At 39.6% G+C, this 17,549-nt stretch overlaps 1 protein-coding gene across 7 annotated transcripts in view; it reads left to right on the top strand.

The window, feature by feature from the left end:
* Positions 1-17,549, top strand: part of ANKRD44 (ankyrin repeat domain 44) — a 313,666-nt gene that overhangs the window by 182,407 nt on the left and 113,710 nt on the right. For all 7 annotated transcript variants that reach the window (XM_027965056.2, XM_027965055.2, XM_042244028.2 and 4 more), the window contains exons 5-7: positions 13,405-13,605; positions 13,937-14,024; positions 16,518-16,660. In XM_027965056.2, coding sequence (XP_027820857.1) covers positions 13,405-13,605; positions 13,937-14,024; positions 16,518-16,660 — 432 coding nt within the window. The remainder of the gene's footprint in view (positions 1-13,404; positions 13,606-13,936; positions 14,025-16,517; positions 16,661-17,549) is intronic.

Below are 17,549 nucleotides of genomic sequence, written 5' to 3'. Positions count from 1 at the left end.
GCCTGTACACTTTTGGATAGCAGCCATTCTGACTGGTGTGAAATGGTACCTCACTGTGGTTTTGATTTGCATTTCTCTGATAATGAGTGATGTTGAGCATCTTTCATGTGTTTGTTAGCCATCTGTATGTCTTCTTTGGAGAAATGTCTATTTAGTTCTTTGGCCCATTTTTTGATTGGGTTGTGTATTTTTCTGGAATTGAGCTGTAGGAGTTGCTTGTATATTTTTGAGATTAGTTGTTTGTCAGTTGCTTCATTTGCTATTATTTTCTCCCATTCTGAAGGCTGTACTTTCACCTTGCTTATAGTTTCCATTGTTGTGCAGAAACTTTTAAGTTTAATTAGGTCCCATTTTGTTTTTATTTTTATATATTCTGCCCTAGGAGTTTTATAGTTTCTGATTTTACATTTAGATCTTTAATCCATTTTGAGTTTATATTTGTGCATGGTGTTAGAAAGTGTTCTAATTTTAGTCTTTCACAAGTGGTTGATTTACTATATTGTATTTTTGTTCCATTGATCTATATTTCTGTCTTTGTGCCAGTACCCAGAATTTTTGAATAAAGTCACATGCACACACACAAACACAAACACAAAATACATGTTGTAGAACCTCAGCCCCAGTGATTCTGATGAAGCCTGTAATTGAGCCCAGAAATCTGGGCTCAGTTCAAAAAGAAAATTCTGATGCATGTGGTCTACATTCCATACTTTGAGACCTGAGATTAATATCTGGGAATATTTTAGTATCTGGCCTTCCCAAAGTTTAGAGCCAGTGGTTCTTGAATAATTTGAATTCTTTCGCATCCCCAAGTCTCCCCTTTATACTACTGGTTCTTAGAATAATTGTAGTCTAATAATAATTATAATGATAAAGCACACATTTGGTTTAATAGTGGTATTTTTAGAAGAATAATCTGATTAATTTGAACAAATTAGGCACCAATTTATACAATTCTTACAGTATATGAAACTGCTGTAGTCAATAGAGGATAGAGGGTAAAAGCCCCAATGAATTATTATTTTACAGTAATAGATTAAATTCCTTCTGGACTTGAGTACAGCCTCAGGGACATTAACACATATAAATGTCTTGTTAATTTTTGCATATTATTATTTAGAGAATTGGTTATTCATTCATGTGGAAAATTCTGAAAGAGATGGGAATACCAGACCACCTGACCTGCCTCTTGAGAAACCTATATGCAGGTCAGGAAGTAACTGTTAGAACTCGACATGGAACAACAGACTGGTTCCAAATAGGAAGAGGAGTACGTAAAGGCTGTATATTGTCACCCTGCTTATTTAACTTCTATGCAGAGTACATCATGAGAAACGCTAGGCTGGAAGAAGCACAAGCTAGAATCAACATTGCTGGGAGAAATATCAATAACCTCAGATATGCAGATGATACCACCCTTATGGCAGAAAGTGAAGAGAAACTAAAAAGCCTCTTGATGAAAGTGAAAGAGGAGAGTGAAAAAGTTGGCTTAAAGCTCAACATTCGGAAAATGAAGATCATGGCATCTGGTCCCATCACTTCATGGGAAATAGATGGGGAAACAGTGTCAGACTTTATTTTGGGGGGCTCCAAAATCACTGCAGATGGTGATTGCAGCCATGAAATTAAAAGACGCTTACTCCTTGGAAGGAAAGTTATGACCAACCCAGATAGCATATTCAAAAGCAGAGACATTACTTTGCCAACAAAGTTCCTTCTAGTCAAGGCTGTGGTTTTTCCAGTAGTCATGTATGGATGTGAGAGTTGGACTGTAAAGAAAGCTGAGCACCAAAGAATTGATGGTTTTGAACTGTGGTGTTGAAGAAGACTCTTGAGAGTCCCTTGGACTGCAAGGAGATCCAACCAGTCCATTCTGAAGGAGATCAGTCCTGGGTGTTAATTGGAAGGAATGATGCTAAAGCTGAAACTCCAATACTTTGGCCACCTCATGTGAAGAGCTGACTTATTGGAAAAGACTCTGATGCTGGGAGGGATTGGGGGCAGGAGGAGAAGGGGACGAGAGAGAATGAGATGGCTGGATGGCATCACTGACTCGATGGACATGAGTTTGGGTGAACTCCGGGATTTGGTGATGGACAGGGAGGCCTGGTGTGCTGCAATTCATGGGGTCATAAAGAGTCGGACACAGTTGAGCAACTGAACTGAACTGATACCAATATATTTATTCTACTCAAATTTATTGAATATACATTAAGTGCCAGAAACCTGCCAGGCTTTCTGGACAGTATAGAAAATTGCATGAGACTCAGACCTTGGTCCAGAGCAACTTATTGTTTATAAAATTTGACATTGTTTATGTCTAAGGACTCTGTATAATCATAAAGAATTACTTTTCCATGAGTAATTTATGACCACTTAATGCAATGCACATTTGAAAGTAAGAAAAACAAATATTGGAGGCGACCATTTTTAAGGCACGTGTATCCTATTTCTTCTCATCTTTTCCATGTGCCAAAGTGCATGTTTCTGTTTCTTAAACAGGGTTGAAGCGACCTTTTGTAAAAGGAGAAAGTCATAAAAAGTAGAAATAAAGTGACTATAGATGCCATCTCTGGTTCACTCCTGTGTGATATCCCATGACAGTTCCTCCCTCTGTCTGCTATTTCTGTATCTCAAATAGGAGAGGCTACCGTGGAGTGTCATCCAACAAGCCCTACCTACAGTCCTGAGGCTGAGTGTTCCACTCAGGAGGAATGCCAGCATCCTTTTAGATTCTTGTTCATTAAAAAAGAAACCAAGGCTTTGAAGCAGCACCACTCATAGTGTGGCTTGTGACTAGTCTGAGATTTTGTCTTTCCTGTGGTGACTTGAGTGAACATTCAGAAACTTTTAGAAAAATTTGATAGAGTAATTTCATGACTGCTAAACTTAATGAGAAAATAACTGAGTTTATAATTTATATCTTTGTCTTTTTTTTCATTTTGTTATTCTACTAATTATGCATGAGGAATTTGAAATAATTTTAAAAAACTTGTCCTTTACCGCAACTAGTTTGAGAAGTACTGTTTAAGTATTGTTTCTTGGTTCAGAAAGTGTTCGGCTTCCCATTCCCCACACAGCTTCTTTTTCACCTAGTGAATTTCTGTCAGAGCAAACTCCTAGCTGTAATTTTTTAGCCAGTGGGTAATACAGGAAAAAGACTTCTTTTGATTACAAAAATCATCGATTCCCTCAATAACCATAGAATTACTTCCTCTTCAAGGTAAAATGCTTTCAAGCTAAAATTTTTGAAATAAAAATGCAACTTAAAAAAAAGGAATTGTAGTCTTTTTAAATCAAAACTTCATTTTTGTGAAAATATTACTTTACATTTCTATTAAAGGCATGCATCCATTTTTGCAGGCTAAAACTTCAGAATTTAAAATGTAAATAACTAAGGGAGAATTAACATTTAAGAGTATTTAGGTCAGGGTACTTGCCTGATACTGTCCACTGAGTAAGCTCTGGGCTAGGAGAAAACACAGGGGCCCTTAAGACAGCCAGGCTGGCAAACCATCTTCAGCCATTATGACTATAAAATGAAGCTGTCTGTCAAATGAGGGTCAGTCCAGATGACCCTTGAGGCCTTTTCTAATTCTGTATCCTGTATCTCTGTGCATTTGATTCCATAGCCGTTTTATACTGCTTGCGTTCTCATTTTAGAAAAGGGTTTTTCAGTAGCTAAGTCATGTCCAACTCTTTGAGACCCCATGAACTGCAGCACACCAGGCTTCCCTGTCCTTCACTATCTCCTTGAGTTTGCTCAAACTCATGTCGATTCAGTCAGTGATGCTATTTAACTATCTTATCCTCTGCAGCCCTCTTCTCTTGCCCTCAATCTTTTCCAGCATCAGGGTCTTTCCCAATGAGTCCATCATGGTCTTTTCCAATAAAAAGGGTTGATCCTTGGAAATCAACTGAGAACCCCTCCTTTGTATAACTAAGCATTCCTTGATACAGTCCCTTCTTGTCAAGTAAGGTGAAACTGCAATTCATTACGTTGGTAGATATTTTGAAAAATGAAAAATGGCAAAGTTGAAACATTTCATAAAAGTGGAGAAATAAAAGTAATGGTTATTCTTAGTGTCCTTGAGCTGCGAAAGTGAGTGTTGGTACAAAAGTCAGTCAGTTCAGTCACCCAGTCATGTTCGACTCTTTGCGACCTTATCATCTGCAGCAAGCCAGGCTTCCCTGTCCTTCACCAACTCCCAGAGCTTGCACAAACTCATGTCCATCCAGTCAGTGATGGCATCTAGCCATCTCATCCTCTGTCATCCCCCTTCTCCTCCTGCCTGTAATCTTTCTCAGCATCAGGGTCTTTTCCAGTGAGTCAGTTCTTCACATCAGGTGGCCAAATTATTGGAGCTTCAGCATCAGTCCTTCTAATGAATATTCAGGACTGATTTCCTTTAGACTGGTTGGATCTCCTTGCAGTCCAGGGGACTCTCAAGAGTCTTTTCAAACACCACAGTTCAAAAGCATCAATTCTTTGGTGCTCAGCTTTCTTTATAGTCCAACTCTTACAATGGACAAGACTACAGGAAAAACCATAGCTTTGACTAGACGGACCTTTGTCGGCAAAGTAATGTCTCTGCTTTTTAATATGCTATCTTGGTTGGTCATAGCTTTTCTTTCAAGGAGCAAGCATCTTTTAATTTCATGGCTGCAGTCACCATCTGCAGTGATTTTGGAGCCCAAGAAAATAAAGTCTGCATTGTTTCCATTGTTTCCCCATCTCTTTGCCATGAAGTGATGGGACCGGATGCCATGATCTTAGTTTTTTGAATGTTGTGCTTTAAGCCAGCTTTTTCACTCCTCTTTCAATTTCATCAAGAGGTTCTTTTGTTCTTCATTTTCTGCCATAATGGTGGTATCATCTGCATATCTGAGGTTATTGATATTTCTCCCAGCAATCTTGATTCTAGCTTGTGCTTCATCCAGCCCAGCGTTTCTCATGATGTACTCTGCATAGAAGTTAAATAAGCAGGGTGACAATATACAGCCTTGACATAATCTTTTTCCTATTTGGAACCAGTCTGTTGTTCCATGTCCGGTTCTAACTGTTGCTTCTGGACCTGCATACAGATTTCTCAGGAGGCAGGTAAGGTGGTCTGGTATTCCCATCTCTTGAAGAATTTTCCACAGTTTGTTGTGTTCTACACAGTCAAAGGCTTTGGCGTAGTCAATAAAACAGAAGTAGACGTTTTTCTGGAATGCTCCTGCTTTTTCTGTTATCCAACAGATGTTCACATTTTGATCTCTGGTTCCTCTGCCATTTTTAAAACCAGCTTGAACATCTGGAAGTTCACGGTTCACACGATATTGAAGCCTAGCTTGGAGAATTTTGAGCATTACTTTGCTAGGGTGTGAAATGAGTGCAGTTGTGCAGTAGTTTGAGCATTCTTTAGCACTGCATTTCTTTGGGGTTGGAATGAAAACTGACCTTTTCCAGTCCTATGGCCACTGTTGAGTTTTCCAAATTTGCTGGCATATTGAGTGCAGCACTTTCACAGCATCATCTTTTTGGAATTCCATCACCTCCACTAGCTTTGTTTGTAGTGATGCTTCCTAAAGCCCACTTAACTTCACATTCCAGGATGTCTGGCTCTAGGTGAGTGATCTGGGTGACTATCTGGGTCATGAAGATCTATTTTGTATAGTTTTTCTGTATATTCTTGCCACCTCTTTTTAATATTTTCTGCTTCTGTTAGGTCCATACCACTTCTGTCCTTTATTGTGCCCATCTTTGCATGAAATGTTCCCTTGGTATCTCTAACTTTCTTGAAGAGATCTCTAGTCTTTCCCATTCTATTGTTTTCCTCTATTCTTTGCACTGATCACTGAGGAAGGCTTTCTTATCTCTCCTTGCTATTCTGTGGAACTCTGCATTCAGATGAGTATAACTTTGCTTTTCTCCTTTGCCTTTAGCTTCTCTTCTTTTCACAACTATTTGTAAGGCCTCCTCATACAACCATTTTGCCTTTTTGCATTTCTTTTTCTTGGGGATGGTCTTGATCACTTTTTCTTGGGGATGGTCTTGATCAAGGTAAAATGAGCACTCAAGTGAAAATTACCTACAGTTCACATGAAAGGAAATATATTAGACTCAACCCAATTCTTTTATTTTTTTCCTGTCTGATCAATGAACTTGAACCTTTTCCTTTTCTAAATTTTTAGATATAACCTAGTTGTTGGTCAGGGCACCTAGCGTTCTAAACAGATATGACTGACTAGAAACTACATACCATACCTTGTACAAAGTCTAATGTTCTCCAAACAATTCCACAGAATTCCTGGAGATACAAGTTTTGGTTGCCTGGGTCCACAAGCCTGCATCTGATGCTTTCATTGGGATTCTTCTCTTCCCTCTCAGCCTGTTTACTCTGTTCCCATCCAGATGTACACCTCTGCCCAAGGTTGCAGGGCCAGGTCCTCTCTTCAGTCTGTCTTCTTCTCTGCCTTCCTGCCAAGCTCTAAATGCTTCTCACTCTATTATGCAGAGCAATGCAAGTGTGTTTGGCCCCTGCCCCACAAAACTCACTATAGACCCACCACTGCATAGCAGGGGCTGAACTCAGAGACCTGTGAATGTTGACATAGGACCTGCCCTCCTTTACTAGACTGTTTGGACTTAGCACAGTATTTTTTTGTGCTCAGTTCAGTTCAGTCACTCAGTTGTGTCCAACTCTTTGCCACCCCATGAATTGCAGCCCGCCAGGCCTCCCTGTCCATCACCAACTCCCGGAGTTCACTCAGACTCACATCCATTGAGTCGGTGATGCCATCCAGCCATCTCATCCTCTGTCGTCCCCTTCTCCTCCTGCCCCTAATCCCTCCCAGCATCAGAGTCTTTTCCAGTGAGTCAACTCTTCACATGAGGTGGCCAAAGTACGGGAGTTTCAGCTTTAGCATCATTCCTTCCAAAGAAATCCAGGGCTGATCTCCTTCAGAATGGACCGGTTGGATCTCCTTGCAAGTCCAAGGGACTCTCAAGAGTCTTCTCCACCACCACAGTTCAAAAGCATCAATTCTTTGGTGCTCAGCCTTCTCCACAGTCCAACTCTCACATCCGTACATGACCACAGGAAAACCATAGCCTTGACTAGATGGACCTTAGTCGGCAAAGTAATGTCTCTGCTTTTGAATATGCTATCTAGGTTGGTCATAACTTTTCTTCCAAGGAGTATGCGTCTTTTAATTTTATGGCTGCAGTCACCATCTGCAGTGATTTTGGAGCCCCCCAAAATAAAGTCTGACACTGTTTCCACTGTTTCCCCATCTATTTCCCATGAAGTGATGGGACCGGATGCCATGATCTTCGTTTTCCGAATGTTGAGCTTTAAGCCAACTTTTTCACTCTCCTCCTTCACTTTCATCAAGAGGCTTTTTAGTTCCTCTTCACTTTCTGCCATAAGGGTGGTGTCATCTGCATATCTGAGGTTATTGATATTTCTCTCAGCAATCTTGATTCCAGTTTGTGTTTCTTCCAACCCAGCCTTTCTCATGATGTACTCTGCATAGAAGTTAAATAAGCAGGGTGACAATATACAGCCTTGACGTACTCCTTTTCCTATTTGGAACCAGTCTGTTCTTCCATGTCCAGTTCTAACTGCTGCTTCCTGACCTGCATACAAATTTCTCAAGGGGCAGGTTAGGTGGTCTGGTATTTCCATCTCTTTCAGAATTTTCCACAGTTTCTTGTGATCCACACAGTCAAAGGCTTTGGCATAGTCAATAAAGCAGAAATAGATGTTTTTCTGGAACTTTCTTGCTTTTTTGATGATCCAGCGGATGTTGGCAATTTGGTCTCTGGTTCCTCTGCCTTTTCTAAAACCAGCTTGAACATCAGGAAGTTCATGGTTCACGTACTGCTGAAGCCTGGCTTGGAGAATTTTGAGCATTACTTTACTAGCATGTGAGATGAGTGCAATTGTGCAGTAGTTTGAGCATTCTTTGGCACTGCCTTTCTTTGGAATTGGAATGAAAACTGACCTTTTCCAGTCCTGTGGCCACTGCTGAGTCTTCCCAATTTGCTGGCATATTGAGTGCAGCACTTTGACAGCATCATCTTTCAGGATTTGAAACAGCTCAGCTGGAATTCCATCACCTCCGCTAGCTTTGTTCCTAGCGATGCTTTCCAAGGCCCACTTGACTTCACATTGCAGGATGGCTGGCTCTAGATTAATGATCACACCATCATGATTATCTGGGTCGTGAAGATCTTTTTTTGTGCTAGTAAACAATAAAATTTTATTTTAAGCAGATTTGATTATTTGTACTTTGTGACAATTCAAACAGGGAGCTAGGCCAGGTGGTCTGCAAACTTTTTCAGTAAGAGATTGTTGTCGTTTAGTCACTAAGTCCTGTCTGACTCTTTGCAACCACATGGACTGTAGCCCACCAAAGCTTCTCTATCCCTTTTCCCAGGCAAGAATAATTCCTTCTTGGAAATAATGCCATTTCCTTCTACAGGGGATCGTTCCAGAACAGGGATCCAATCTACATCTCCTGCATTGCAGGCAGATTCTTTACTGCTGAGCCACCAGGGAAGCCCAGAAGTAGAGACAGTAAATATTTTTAGGCTTTGATTGCTGCATGTAGTTTTTGTCATGAATACTCAATTCTGCTATTACAGTTTAAAGCAAATAGATAATATGTAAGCAAAGAACGAGGCTGTGTTTTAGTAAAACTGTATTTACAATACTAAACCAAAACATATCTGTGATTAAAATATTTTTAGCAGTGTTATTTACTTTATACCGTTTTTCCTCCCCTACAAACTATAAAAGCACTTATGTAAAAACTATAACTGGCATGTATATTTTCTTTGCTTAAACTATTGCTGGGTATACAATGCAAATCATTCTTAAATATTCATTTAAAAGTAGGGCCTCTTCTAGGTGATATCTCATTCACCTAGTCAGAGTTACTCTAAAAGCAATCACATTGTGTTACCTTTAAAAAACAAGTTTTTCGTGAATTGGCCTTATAGTATAAATTTGTAAAATGTCTATCCTGAATTTACGTAATATTTAATGCAAAGCAGGAATCTATACAAGTATTGTAAACTAATATACATGGTAAAGGTATTAAAGTGACAGTATGTATTGTTATTTTGCTGTGAAAGTGTGAAAAGAATATAGTATTGCTTTGAAATGGTTATCTCCAGCACTTTTGGCCATGCATCTGCAAAACTTTCAGCATGTGTCCTCAGAGTATGCATCTCATTTATTTATAAATTATATGTAAGAACTACTATCTTAGCTAATATTTCAAGGCAATGTACTTAGGGAGAGGCTTTTCATTTGTCATAGTCTTAAATAACCATATAGATAATAGACTTCTGATGATTTCTCTGTTTGGGCCAAGCTTTTATCAGATCTGATTAAATTTATCATTACTTTTACCTTAATGTGGGTAATAGAAAACTTTTACTTGGAGTAGAGGTGTCAGCTCTGTGACTTTCACATGATTTATGATTGCATTGGTATTATCATCTTTCATCTGTGGATTCCTTGCATAAATCTTAAACATCTTCAGATGTTTTAGTTTAAGGAACAGCTTACAATCTGTATATGAACTTGGTAGGTTATCACTGTATGTTTTTTAAAAAATTTTATTTATGAGATTAGTTCTTTGTCAGTTGCTTCATTTGCTATTATTTTCTCCCATTCTGAAGGCTGTCTTTTCACCTTGCTTATAGTTTCCTTTGTTGTGCAGAAGTTTTTAATTTTAATTAGGTCTCATTTGTTTATTTTTGCTTTTATTTCCAATATTCTGGGAGGTGAGTCATAGAGGATCCTGCTGTGATTTATGTCGGAGAGTGTTTTGCCTATGTTCTCCTCTAGGCGTTTTATAGTTTCTGGTCTTATGTTTAGATCTTTAATCCATTTTGAGTTTATATTTGTGTATGGTGTTAGAAAGTGTTCTAGTTTCATTCTTTTATAAGTGGTTGACCAGTTTCCCCAGAATCACTTGTTAAAGAGATTGTCTTCTCCATTGTATATTCTTTGTCAAAGATAAGCTGTCCATAGGTGTGTGGATTTATCTCTGGGCTTTCTATTTTGTTCCACTGATCTATATTTCTGTCTTTGTGCCAGTACCATACTGTCTGGATGACTGTGGCTTTGTAATAGAGCCTGAAGTCAGGCAGATTGATTCCTCCAGTTCCATTCTTCTTTCTCAAGATTGCTTTGGCTATTCGAAGTTTTTTGTATTTTCATGCAAATTGTGAAATTATTTGTTCTAGCTCTGTGAAAAATATTGTTGGTAGCTTGATAGGGATTGCATTGAATCTGTAGATTGCTTTGGGTAGTATACTCATTTTCACTATATTGATTCTTCTGATCCATGAACACAGTATATTTCTCCATCTATTAGCGTCCTCTTTGATTTCTTTCACCAGTGTTTTATAGCTTTCTGTCTATAGGTCTTTAGTTTCTTTAGGTAGATATATTCCCAAGTATTTTATTCTTTGCAATGGTGAATGGAATTGTTTCCTTAATTTCTCTTTCTATTTTCTCATTATTAGTGTATAGGAATGCAAGGGATTTCTGTGTGTGATTTTATATCCTGCAACTTTACTATATTCATTGATTAGCTTTAGTAATTTTCTGGTGGAGTCTTTAGGTTTTCTATGTAGAGGATCATGTCATCTGTAAACAGTGAGAGTTTTACTTCTTTTCCAATTTGGATTCCTTTTATTTCTTTTTCTGCTCTGATTGCTGTGGCCAAAACTTCCAAAACTACGTTGAATAGTAGCAGTGAAAGTGGGCACCCTTGTCTTGTTCCTGACTTTAGGGGAAATATACAAGCAACTCCTGCAGCTCAATTCCAGAAAAATAAATGACCCCATCAAAAAATGGGCCAAAGAACTAAATAGACATTTCTCCAAAGAAGACATACAGATGGCTAACAAACACATGAAAAGATGTTCAACATCACTCATTATCAGAGAAATGCAAATAAAAACCACAATGAGGTACCATTTCATGCCAGTCAGAATGGCTGCTATCCAAAAGTCTACAAGCAATAAATGCTGGAGAGGGTGTGGAGAAAAGGGAACCCTTTTACACTGTTGGTGGGAATGCAAACTAGTACAGCCACTATGGAGAACAGTGTGGAGATTCCTTAAAACACTGGAAATAGAACTGCCTTATGACCCAGCAATCCCACTGCTAGGCATACACACTGAGGAAACTAGAATTGAAGGAGACACAAGTACCCCAGTGTTCACTGCAGTACTGTTTATAATAGCCAGGACATGGAAGCAACCTAGATGTCCATCAGCAAATGAATGGATAAGAAAGCTGTAGTACATATACACAATGGAGTATTACTCAGCCATTGAAAAGAATACGTTTGAATCAGTTCTAATGAGGTGGATGAAACTGGAGCTGATTATACAGAGTGAAGTAAGCCAGAAAGAAAAACACCAATACAGTGTACTAATGCATATATATGGAATTTAGAAAGATGGTAACGATAACCCTGTATGCGAGACAGCAAAAGAGACACAGATGTATAGGACAGTGTTTTGGACTCTGTGGGAGAGGAGAGGGTGGGATGATTTGGGAGAATGACATTGAGCATGTATAATATCATATATGAAATGAATCGCCAGTCCAGGTTCGATACAGGATGCTTGGGGCTGGTGCACTGGGGTGACCCAGAGGGATGGTATGGGGAGGGAGGTGGGAGGGGGGTTCAGGATGGGGAACATGTGTACACCCATGGTGGATTCATGTTGATGTATGGCAAAACCAATACTATATTGTAAAGTAATTAACCTCCAATTAAAATAAATAAATTTATATTTAAAAAATAAAAATAATAATAAAATTTAAAAATTTTATTTATAATTATTTGGTTGCACCAGGTCTTAATTGTGGCATGTGGATCTTTAGCTACAACATGTAGAATCTTTAGTGGCAGCATGTGAGATCTAGTTCCCTGACCAGAGATAGAACGCAAACCCCCTGCATTGGGAGTGCAGAGTCCTTGCCACTGGACCACCAAGGAAGTCCTGTCACTGTGTATTTCAGTGTACTCCAAGAAGGCTGAGCACTGAAGAACTGATGTTTTCAAATTGTGGTGCTGGAGAAGGCTCTTGAGAATCCCTTGGATAACAAGGAGATCAAACCAGTCGGTCCTAAAGGAAATCAACCCTGAATAGTCATTGGAAGGACTAATGCTGAATCTGAAGCTCCAATACTTTGGCCTCCTGATGTGAAGAGCCGACTTATTGGAAAAGACTCTGACGCTGGGAGAGACTGAGGGCAGGAAGAGAAGGGGTGACAGAGGATGAGATGGTTCAATGGCATCATCAACTCAATGGACATGAGTTTGAGCAAACTCTGGGAGATAGTGAAGGACAGGGAAGTCTGGTGTGCTGCAGTCCATGGGTTTGCAAAGAAATCAGACACATCTGAGGGACTGAACAATAACAAGACATCTACCTGGAAGTTAAATACCAGTTAAAATGCTTTCCTTTGTAAAGAAATAAAATTTAAATAGAGGTTCCAATATTTTCTTCCCATATCACAATTGTACATATACATAAACTGCACAATTTATGAGATGAAAATTGATCAAAATACTATTTTTCTCTTATTTAATTATTCACGCTTATATTGTGATCTAGCTTTTCTTTTATTGTTTACTCACCTAGTTTTTAGGGTGTGTGTGTGTATGTGTTTGTATATGTGTGTGCTTGGTCATGTCCAACTCTTTGTGACCCCACGGACTGTAGCCTGCCAGGCTCCTCTGTCCATGTGATTTTTCAGGCAAGAATATTAGAGTGGGTTGCCATTTTCTTCTCCAGGGGATTTTTTTAGCATAGAGCCTGATTAATGTTTCCTTCAGTCTTCCATAGTTGTAGTAGTGTTTTTCACATACTAAGTGAGTATTAATAATACATGTACAGGGACTTTCCTGGTGATCTACTGATTAAGACTGCAGTCCTAATAACAGGGGGCATGAGTTTGATCCCTGGTCAGATACCACATTCTGCATCACATGGCCCAAATAAATAAATATATAATAAAATATATGTGAATGCTTATAAAAAATGCATGTAGACATTTCACAGTAAAATAGGCTCAAGGAATAATAGTCATTACTTTATTTTTAGTCATGGTCTCTTTGGCCTAAGGAAAGCTTATACTTTGAAAGGAAACCTTTGGAAGGTTTATTGGGTTTGGAGTTGTGCTGGCACTCTTGGCCTAAAAGAAAAGAGGTGGAGTGACTGTCTCTTTATCTGTGTCACTCTCTCTCTCTTCACCCCATATGACCTTGGTTGTCTACATTGAGCTAGCCTGTGAGGGTCTAATAAAGCATCTTATACCCAGTAAGGATTGACTGAACATTTGTCAGTGACCTCTGTAAACTCTGCTTTTATTATAGGAAGCAGTACAAGTATTGATTAAGCACTCAGCTGATGTCAATGCAAGGGACAAGAACTGGCAGACCCCGCTCCACGTGGCAGCAGCCAACAAGGCTGTTAAGTGTGCAGAAGTCATCATCCCCCTGCTGAGCAGCGTCAATGTCTCTGACCGAGGGGGACGCACAGCCTTGCACCATGCTGCTCTGAATGGCCATGTGGAGGTGAGTGTCCTCATCACTGGAATAAGAATCTTCCCACAGACTCTCTTATCCCCACATAGAACCTAAATTTCACCACTGAGGCCTTAGAAACCTTAGGCAGTTGCCTATTTTAAAATTTAGAGCCACAATAAATTGAAAAAGTAGCCAACACCTCAGTCTTTTCCTCTGACACACATACCACAGATTGGCTGAGGTATCTTCCTACTTTAAACTTCAGATTTCTGACCTGCCTTTAGATTGGGTGTTAATTTGGATCAGATCACCTGCTGACGGTAAGGACTGCTCACCATTACAGAATATACATTTGATTTCATTGTTGGTTATCTTTCAGATGGTCAATTTACTGTTGGCTAAAGGGGCAAACATCAATGCGTTTGACAAGAAGGATCGACGTGCTCTGCACTGGGCAGCTTATATGGGTAAGGATTCCATGAATGGAGAGCAAAATGCAGATAATCTGAACTGATGAAGCTCCAAGTCTCTCACTGACCGTGTAGATTTTCTCTTGGGCGAGCCTAACTTCTTGTCAAGCTTGGGATCCAATTGAATTAAGATTCAGTCCCTTTTACTGGCACGCATAGAGCACTCGGGTTGGGCAGTAGCTTCGTCAGGGATTTATTTATCCCACAAAGAGCAGGAGAGATGAATCATGGCATGGACTTCATTGAATGTATTTCAATCTGGGTTGGAAAGCTGCACAAATTGTGCTTATGTTAACTTTTTATGGCAGCAAAATAAAGTGTTTAAAAAGGAGGACTGGCTAGCAAAGCAAGGATGTAAATTTCATTTGTCTTTTTATTTATAAATACTTCTGAAAGAAACAAAAAGGAAGGAAGAAAGGACAACATCCTGGCTGCCATGTAGAGGTGACTGGAGTCGCTGTGAGTGATTCTGTTACTCCACTGCCAACAGAGCTGGGGCTTGCTCCTTGTTTCTGCTGGCTCAGGTGCAGAAGACAAAGGAAGATGTTATGTTTCTGTGCTTTTCTCACCACTTTTGTTGGCACTAGTACCACTGACAAATGAGAGCCCTCATAGAGTTTATTTTCAGTGTGGACTTGTGGGAAATGTAGAACTAAGATCCTTCCTTTGTGTTTCTGATTGGAGAACATCCTGCAATTAGGAAAGCAGACAGAATTCTACCAGCTCCAAGTTATAAACACTCTGACTGCCCGTCACAACACAGGAGATTGTGTGGTGAATTATGGATGATCTACACAATGGGACACTGTGGAGTAACTACAGCAATGATGTTGTCAGTATTTTTTTTTTTAACATAGAAAGATTCTGTGACTATGTTAAGTGAAAACAGATCATATGAAAACAGATCATATAATAATACAGTTTAAATAATACAACCTCATTTTTGTATAAAAAGATCTCTAAAATACAATCCTTTTGAAAAAGCAGTCTGGGATGTATTAAACACTGAAATATTAAACTGAATATCTCAAGGAAGTGGATGATTTTGGTTTCCTTTTAATACCTTTTTGCTTTTTCTTAATCCTTTTAAACAGAAAAAAAGAATAATGGTAATTGTGGGGGAAAAAGAATGGATTGGGGCAGAGCTGAAATAAATTATGTGGGTATAGGTGAGTCTGAGTGAATTTTGGGGCTTAAAAAACAGAACCTTAAGATTTTGTAAGCATTACCATTTTTTAAAAGGTGAAATGGACTTTCGAATTAATTGAAACAAGTTAGATGCCTGCATGGTCCCTGCCGGACTGGAGCCAGTGATCATTTCCCGGATGATGTTTAGGCAGAGCATCTATTAAGCTGGTGTGACATTAGACTCAAGGAATGTGGTCTTTCGCATTTGTTCTTTGCTGGTATATAGCTAAAGGTGTTCGTCACTCAGTTGTGTCCGACTCTTTGTGACCCTGTGGACTGTAGCCCGCCAGGCTCCTCTGTCCATCGGATTCTCTAGGCAGGAGTACTGGAGTGGGTTGCCATTTCCTTCTCCGATATATATTTAAAACATGTATAAAATTGCTAAAAGAAGTTAAGTTATATTTTTGTGTGTCATCAGGATGCAAGTAGGGAAACATATAGAGATGACTGTCCTTGTGAACTAAAGGTCAAAAGCAGGACAAAGAGCTTAAGATGGCACCACCACTAGCCAAGACCAGTCTCTTCGTCTCTCTCTCTCTCCCTGTCTCTGTCTTTTTCTCTCTGTCTCTCTAGGCCCTGAACCAGTGCTCATCTTCTACCCTTCAGTTATCAACAATGTTTAGAGCAATGATCTTAAAGCACGGAACAATCTTTAGTCAGGAAATAAAGGTCAAATACATCAATCATTGTATATGTAGCAAAATAGACAACAAAGAAAACTATTCTTGAAAATATGCCAACAGGAGGTGAAACTAGTTTTCCGTTCAGTCAGTAATTCATGAGAACACTTTGAAGTTGAACCATATAAAGGTGCCATTTTTGTGGGTTCAAAAAAGGGTCAAACAGTAGCAGTTCCATGTGATTTAACATATGGAGTTGTTCTGATTAATTGCTTTTATTTTTCCTTTGGTTTTTCCAGATCAAATTGTCATTGTTAGACTTTTCAGTGAAGAATGGCAGTTGGTTTCAAAAGTATTGTTTTCATTTTAACACAGTTTTTTTTAGTCTCTGGTTCTAACATATTTTTAGGACTTTGTCATTATCTGTAAACAAGCTTGAATCTTGTTAAAGAGAAGGCTCACATATGAATCATCTTCTTTCTTCCCACAGGATTTACATGATACCTGACAGATAGTAGGTACACACTGAATATTTGCTGGCTATTTGCTATGAACCAGCTTTTACACGTAGCTTAGGAAAATGCTGGTGGCAATGAAAGAGGATGGTGATAACTCAGGTGGAATGAATTGTCAAATTGTCCTAGGAAGGTTAACCGCGTTTTCTGCTGCTTTGTTTGTAAAGGCCACCTGGATGTCGTGGCGTTGCTTGTTAACCATGGTGCAGAAGTGACGTGTAAGGACAAGAAGGGCTATACGCCCCTGCATGCCGCAGCCTCCAACGGACAGATCAATGTTGTCAAGCATCTTCTGAATCTGGGGGTGGAGGTGAGCTATGATTCAGGCATTGTCCCACAGTACATTTGTGGGTTTTCTGTTGTTCTGAAATCCTGTTTGCGTTTTAATTCAAGAGGGGGAAAAACCCTCATTTCTTAGCATCCTGTTTTTTTGAGTTTACATGGGCAACCGATGAAGGGCAATCAGGGCGTGTGCTAAGTAGTAGAAAACGAGAAAAGGACTAACTTTCTATATCAACATAGATACAGAAATATTTAAGCATATGTGATATATGATAAATATTGACCAGTCATTTTTAAAAGACTGGCTAGGGTTCCTCATCCCACTTTTACAACCTTCTAAATTGAGGCTTCCAAGCAGAAATGAAAGAATAAATGGCAGGGACAAACATGCTGAGTTGGAGAAGTTGACTCGACCCCATTCTCCTCGGGTAGCAGGGCAGGAGCAGTGGTGAGGTTGTCCTGGAGGAAAGGAAAACTAGGTTGTAGTACTGAGATGGTGATGGTGAGACACAGGAGTCACGGCTGCCCAGGGAAAGCAGGAGGGAGGTAGGGGCTAAATACACGGCCCAAACGCCAGAATTTGGCCTTGAGAGGGGTCAGATAGCAGAGCCAAACCCGAGTTCAGGCCCCACGGCAGCTCTCTGAGTACCCCCCAACCTTCCCTCTTCTGTTCTCCGTTAAGTTTCGAGCTCTTTTCTTGCTGCCCGGGTTCAGTTCTCCTCTGGCGTTTTGAGACAGGTTTGCATTTCATTTTATCCTTTCCCTAGCTGAGCAGTATCTTCCCCCAAGTTGAAGCCTGGTCATTCTCCTGTTTTGCTGATCTTTATCTTCAGGCTAAAGCCTTCCCGGGATGACCACCTGAATAATCAGGCTGACAGAGGGATATTTCCTTTCTCCAGCACAGCTATTAGGCTTTT

This window comes from Ovis aries, chromosome 2, assembly GCF_016772045.2.
Source record: "Ovis aries strain OAR_USU_Benz2616 breed Rambouillet chromosome 2, ARS-UI_Ramb_v3.0, whole genome shotgun sequence".
NCBI lineage: Eukaryota > Metazoa > Chordata > Mammalia > Artiodactyla > Bovidae > Ovis > Ovis aries.
This window is presented reverse-complemented; position numbering and strand designations above follow the sequence as displayed.